Source organism: Sardina pilchardus, chromosome 20 (assembly GCF_963854185.1).
Source record: "Sardina pilchardus chromosome 20, fSarPil1.1, whole genome shotgun sequence".
Taxonomy (NCBI): Eukaryota; Metazoa; Chordata; class Actinopteri; order Clupeiformes; family Clupeidae; genus Sardina; species Sardina pilchardus.
In genome coordinates this window covers 28,944,688-28,951,441 of record NC_085013.1, presented here as the reverse complement: position 1 = coordinate 28,951,441, position 6,754 = coordinate 28,944,688, and the positions used below count along the sequence as shown (strand labels likewise).

Below are 6,754 nucleotides of genomic sequence, written 5' to 3'. Positions count from 1 at the left end.
GGTAATTTCATTGTTTTAAAATGTGAAAATGGTTCTAACTAAACATTAAAAACGTGAAATTAAGGCAAAATCTTTTTAAAATGACAACTACAAACTGTATTTTAATTATGGAAAATAACCGTATTTTTACGAGAAAGTAATTTTCTGTTTCTTCACGGTATTTTTTTGGCGCCCCAGCTGCCGGAAATTTACTGTTTTTTTAAGAGGTTTTTTTTTACAGTGTAGCTGTGTTCCCCTCTTGTGCAACTGCTCTAACCCTCTCTGTAGAAGCGTCCAGTGCAACTGCTCTAACAGAAGCGTCCAGTGCAACTGCTCTAACAGAAGCGTCCAGTGCAACAGCTCTAACCCTCTCTTTAGAAGCGTCCAGTGCAACTGCTCTAACCCTCTCTTTAGAAGCGTCCAGTGCAACTGCTCTAACCCTCTCTTTAGAAGCGTCCAGTGCAACTGCTCTAACCCTCTCTGTAGAAGCGTCCAGTGCAACTGCTCTAACCCTCTCTTTAGAAGCGTCCAGTGCAACTGCTCTAAGCAACTGCTCTAAGCGTCCAGTGCAACTGCTCTAAGTGTCCAGTGACGGCATCGTGCAGGACTCTGAGGAGAGGTCAGTTCTCTGGCCTTTGCATGGCGTATTCCACACTCCATGCTTTCACCACCCAGGAGAAAATATAACATCTCCTTTATCTGATTTTGCTCTCATTAAAGATGTGAGAGTTTGAAAATATAGACAATATCAATGAGTGTCAAAGCACTTCTGGTTAGTGAGCGTTTTTTTTTTTGTTTTGTTTTGTTATTATAAAGATAGTTCATAGTGCATATTTGGTGAATATTTGATATCCTGAGCAACAGAGACTAGTTGTAAACCAAATAATTATACACTTTTCTTCTACTCTACTTATAAGAAAAAGGAAAACTGAAACTTGCAGTAGCATTTTTTCAATATCTCTAAATAGATTGTCTAAATTAATTGGGAAAAATGATCAACACAAATATAGGTTTGAGTTCACCTGAGAGCAGGTGAAACAGAGAAAATTGTGCATAAGTGTAGACTTCTAAAGAACACATGCAAGGTGTCAACTTTAATTACAAGGACACCTTTAACCTTTCACCTTTCATCTCTCCATGAAGTAGCCTCTCCAGCCAAATAAAGACATGAGATCATAGAGATGACGGTCAGAGTTTCTCTCTCTCTTTCTCTCTCTCACACACACACACACACACACACACACACACACACACACACACACACACACACACACACACACACTCACACACACACACACACACACACACACACACACACACACACACACCCGCACCCCCTATTGTGCATGGGCATGGCTGATGCAGCAGGGGCACATGATACTGGGTCCTATTAGCATGTTAAAGCTGCTGAGCTCTCTGGCTGGCCAGTAGTTTCTGCTCCTCAGAAGAGGCTCTCTTCACACCTCTGACTCTTTTATCCCACGTGCTAATTACACCACCAGCCCACAGCCCAGAGTTGCCCTGCGAAACACCCCAACCCCCATCTCTCTTCACACACACACACACATGGACACGCCCCCTTTCACACACACCAGCAGGTAGAGAGTTAAGGGCGGAGCCCGGAGTGCACCTGTCCTATCTGACACCTGTCTCGGGGCCGTGGGCCAATCAGGGGCTGGGCCTGCCGGCAGGAGATAAATCTGCGCGGAGTAGCGGTGCCAAGATCAAACCTCTGCACTCCTCCGCCTCAGCGACACCTCACCTGCATCTCCTCACCTGAGCTCAGACTCACAGACACTCGCCAACACACACACACACACTCACACACACTAACCGGAGGAACACACCACTGAAGGAATTTATAACTGACCTCGCCAGGAGGAGAAATGACTAAGGAAAATGAGTAAGTTTCTATTTGCTGATGTGTTTATGTGTTTATTTGTTTATTTGTTTATTACTTCTACGGCTTGTGTTTGTGTTTGTGATATGGGTGTAGAATGAGCTGCTGTGGCTGCTGAATGAGCTCATGAGAATATGACAGATGGTTGTAAGTGAGCGTTGTGGAGTCTTGTTGGAGCAGAGTGTGGCTTTGTAAACAGGCGTTTATTGGCATGCTGTGGTGGGAACTGTATTGAGTCTCAGCACGCCTCATTGTGTCGCGGGTGGCTGAGTTTCGCTGCGCTTGTGAGTCATCACTTGAGACCATGTGAACGGCAAAGCCCCCTCATCCCAACACGGCAGCCCAGCATTGTGCAACGGGACCCCCATCTAAAGGGATGTGTGGCCAGAGAAAACTGACACCAACACACACACACACACACACACACACAGACTCCAGGCTAAGGGGATGATGAGGTGAGGTCTGAACACACACACTTGTCAGAGGGGAGTGATGATAAAGTCCCTGGGGCCTGCATGCACAAAGGGATCAGGGAAACAGGAATCTGGCGTAGACGTGTTAGAGACATGGGTCAGTTACAGCGCGGGGCCTTCAGTTCCACAACACAGACATCCAATAGGCCACTCTCGGCCCGTGGCATCTCGTAAACACACGGACACTTGTGGAAATGAAAATGGCTCTGAGATAGGGAAGTTACCTCATACAGGTGTTTCACTTGTGCAGGATTGTCAAAATGTGTGTGTGTGTGTGTGTGTGTGTGTGTGTGTGTTGTGTGTGTGTGTGTGTGTGTGCGCGTGTGTGTGTTCTTCATAGTCATGTATTTGCTCAGGTGTTTTTAAGCTTCTCAGAGGCTTTTGATTTCTCCTTCTGCCTGCTCAGCACATTAGATGTGTGTGTGTGTGTGTGTGTGTGTGTGTGTGTGTGTGTGTGTGTGTGTGTGTGTTTGTGTGTGTGTGTGGGTGACAGACCCCCCCGTCAGTGTAAACACCGTTGTGCTTGCTCCTCGGACATCAGGCTAATTGAACACCAGTGTGGAGGTGGTCAAGCTCTCCCCACTTTCCCCAGAGAATTGTAGTGTGTATATTGTGTGTGTGGGGGAAAAGCGATCCCCTGTGTGTGTGTGTGTGTGTGTCCAAAGCCCCGCTAGTGTTGGCCGTGTTTGGGGCCGGTCTGAAACCCTGCACCCTTCTCATTCATAGCAGGGGGGTCCTGACTCTGCTTTCCCAAGGGCCGGGAGTTTCCTCCCTCACCGCACACACACACACACACACACACACACACTCACACACACACACACACACACACACACACACACACACACACACACACACACACACACACACACACACACACACACACACTCACACACTCACACACTCACACACACACACACACACTCACACACTCACACACACACACACACACACACACACACACACACACACACACACACTCACACACACACACACACACACACACACACACACTCACACCCAGCCTTTGCCCAGTACTGAATTATCTGCTTGTTTGTCTTTGTTTACTTATGCACAATTTGTAGCTCATGTGGGTTGATATGCTGGTGGGTTTGGGCCGGTTGGCTGCTGAGATCGGGATCATATCTCGGCCTCTCTGCCACAGCCGCTGCTATCAGAGAGCCAAGAGAGGCTTTCTCAACAGAAACTCCTCCAGGGCGAGAGAGAGAGAGAGAGAGAGAGAGAGAGAGAGAGAGGGTGCTCTCCGCCTGACTGGGGATTGGGAAATAGGAACTGTGGTGTGTGTGTGTGTGAGGCCGAGCCCCAGGGCCCAAGGCCTACGTCCTGCGCTGATTCAGATAGCACACACTCTAAACCCTGCAGGCCTGGTGCCGTGTGTGTGTGTGTGTGTGTGTGTGTGTGGCTGCAAAAACAGAACACGCACAGTTTAGCTGTTCAATGGAGTTCCGTTGCGTTTATTATCCGATCTGTGTGTGTGTGTTGTTGGGTTGCATCATCTTGCCATCGCCTTAGTAAGGTGTCCCATTAACGGTGCAATAATCAGTGTGTGTGTGTGTGTGTGTGTGTTTCTGGTGCCTGCTGCTAGGACTTTGATGTCCCGTTAACCGTTTAATAATCTGTGTGTGTGTGTTTCTGGTCCCCGCTGCTGCAGGACTTTGATGGTACTGCAGAACGAGAGCTTCAACTACTCGCGCTACACGGACAGCTACCTGATGGACTCGTGGGGCTACGCCGACGCTGACCTGTCCAAGACCAAGGACGACCTCACCGCCTTCTCCTTCCTCTACGAGCAGTGCAAGGTGAGCGCCCACGCCTCACGGCCCTCGGAGGGGACCCTCAGATAGAGCCTGCGCGGCTTTACAGCCACTTCCTGTGTGGTAGCCACATTGTATACAGTATAAGCCACAGGACAGTGTTTTATGCAAGTTAAAAGAAGCAAAATACCATATTAACTGTCCCTGTGTATTAACCTCATTGCTGAAGAAATGTTGCAAAATCAATGTATAAGCCGCGGCTAATAGTTGGGAAATTACAGTGGATAGCGCCTGTGCTGCTTTAGCTGGAGTGTGTGTTGCTTTAGCTGGAGTGTGTGTTGCTCTCCAGTTGGATGCAGAGCAGCACGCAGAGGAAGAGGTGCAGTGTGTGTGTTGTGCACGCAGAGGAAGAGGTGTGTGTTGTGCACGCTGCTGTGGGATCGTGATCTGCCCCGGCTTGTTGTGTTGCGCAACCTCTCGTTTGCAACAGAGTTTCGATGTAACAGGGGGGTCCTTGTTTCTGTGTCTTACATTTCTCTCGGGATAATTAATCTGTTTTAATGTTATTCTTAAGTTCAGTCAGTGTTATTCCTGATGCTTATTTTGATATGCATTTCTCCCCAGACTCCCAAGGAGCAGAGAATGACTGCGTGCAGCAAAGGCAGCAGTTTCTACAAGCCAGACAGGTGAGAGCTCCTGCAGATCAGTGTGTGTGTGTGTGTGTGTGTGTGTGTGTGTGTGTGTGTGTGTGTGTGTGTGTGTGTGTGTGTGTGTTTCTACAAGCCAGACAGGTGAGAGCTCCTGCAGAGTCCAGGAGAGCAGAGGCAGTAGAGCAGGGGCAGGAGAGTAGGGGTAGTAGAGTAGGGGCAGGAGAGCAGGGGCAGTAGAGAGTAGGAGAGCAGGGGCAGTAGAGTGCAGGAGAGTAGGGGCAGTAGAGTCCAGTAGAGCAGGGGCAGGAGAGCAGGGGTAGTAGAGTAGGGGCAGGAGAGCAGGGGCAGTAGAGGGCAGGAGAGCAGGGGTAGTAGAGTAGGGGCAGGAGAGCAGGGCAGCACCTCGTCCACATGGAGTCAGGGAGGTTGGGAGTAACAGGAGCCTTTTGTTGGTGGTGAAAAATGGACACCAGGCAGCACAGCACAGAGAGAAACTCAAATAGGGGGGGGGGGGGGGGGGGGTCAGGATTAGGAGACAAATAGCCCCCACCCAGGAGAGCGGAGCTCCACTCTTTACACACTGCAGAGATTTGGGCCCTGCCTTTTATTCACTCCCTTATTTACACTGACACTTGGACTGGCTTTTCTTGTTGGCGTACAGTCAATGTTTGAGCACTGAGGTTGAGTTGAGCCACTGTACGTGTGTGTGTGTGTGTGTGTACTCAGTGGATAGCCAAGGATTAGTCTTTAACTGTGGTGAGGAAAGGTGTGTGTGTTTGTGTGTGATTTTCTGCTGTGTTTAACATTGCCAATGTGTGTGTGTGTGTGTGTGTGTGTGTGTGTGTGTGTGTGTGTGTGTGTGTGTGTGTGTGTGTGTGTGTGTGTGTGTTTCAGGAGTCACGGCGCCTCCTCCCCTGATCTCATCTCCCTGGAGAGTCCGGCACAGATCATGAAGCTGCTGACCAACAACATTTCCGCCACCCAGCAACAGGAAGTGCTGGACCTCAACAGGAAGTTGTCCCCGCTGTGCCCCCCCAAGCAGAGCCCCCCCGGCCCCCAGACCTACCTCCCACCCAGCGGCGCCGAGAGCTACGACAAGCAGGTCATCAACACCATCTTCGACTCGCTGCTGCAGGGCAGCTACCAGGAGAACGCCACGGAGGCCGTGAGTAAACAACACAATAAACAACAACGACATGGAAACATGACCACAACATGACCACAACATAACAACAACATAACTACAACATAACCTGCTCCTAGTGAGTGGCTGTTTGCTGTGTGTATCTGTAATATTATATAATATATATGTATATATATAAGTGTAATAATCTGCATCTGTAATATTATATAATATATAAATCCTTGTTTTAAAAATGGCTCTTTCTCTGTCGCGTCCTAAACAGACGGTGCCATACGGTGATCCCTTTGTAGCCCAAACCAGCCCTGTCTACTCCGAGTCCTACACCAACTCCCCTCCAGAGAGATTCAGGTAACAACTGCTCTTAACCATCCACCCTCAACCCTAAACCCTCCACCCTCAGCCTCAAACCCTCCACTCCAACTACCCCCAACTACCCACTCTCAGTATCCAACTACCCACCCTAAGCCCTAAACCCTCCACCCTAAGCCCTAAACCCTCCACCCTAAGCCCTAAACTCTCCACCCTCAACCCTAAACCCTCCACCCTCAACCCTAAACCCTCCACCCTCAACCCTAAACCCTCCACCCTAAGCCCTAAACTCTCCACCCTCAACCCTAAACCCTAAACCCTCCACCCTCAACCCTAAACTCTCCACCCTCAGCCCTAAACCCTCCACCCTCAGCCCTAAACTCTCCACCCTCAGCCCTAAACTCTCCACTCCTGGATTAAACTGCCAGTCTAATGGAGTGCGTTTCAATCTTCTTGTCATCTCGAGCTGTAACTGCAGTGTGTTCTTGACCGTAGGAACGATGTTGTAACTGCAGTGTGTTCTT

The 6,754-nt window shown here is 49.3% G+C and overlaps 1 protein-coding gene across 1 annotated transcript in view; it reads left to right on the top strand.

Annotated features, from left to right (window-relative positions):
• Positions 1–1,716: 1,716 nt before the first annotated feature.
• The window catches only part of grhl3 (grainyhead-like transcription factor 3), a 17,030-nt gene continuing 11,992 nt past the window's right edge, over positions 1,717–6,754 (top strand). Inside the window, exons 1-5 of the mRNA XM_062523478.1 lie at positions 1,717–1,882; positions 4,025–4,172; positions 4,752–4,813; positions 5,672–5,942; positions 6,184–6,269. Coding sequence (XP_062379462.1) covers positions 1,866–1,882; positions 4,025–4,172; positions 4,752–4,813; positions 5,672–5,942; positions 6,184–6,269 — 584 coding nt within the window. The 5' untranslated portion in view covers positions 1,717–1,865. The remainder of the gene's footprint in view (positions 1,883–4,024; positions 4,173–4,751; positions 4,814–5,671; positions 5,943–6,183; positions 6,270–6,754) is intronic.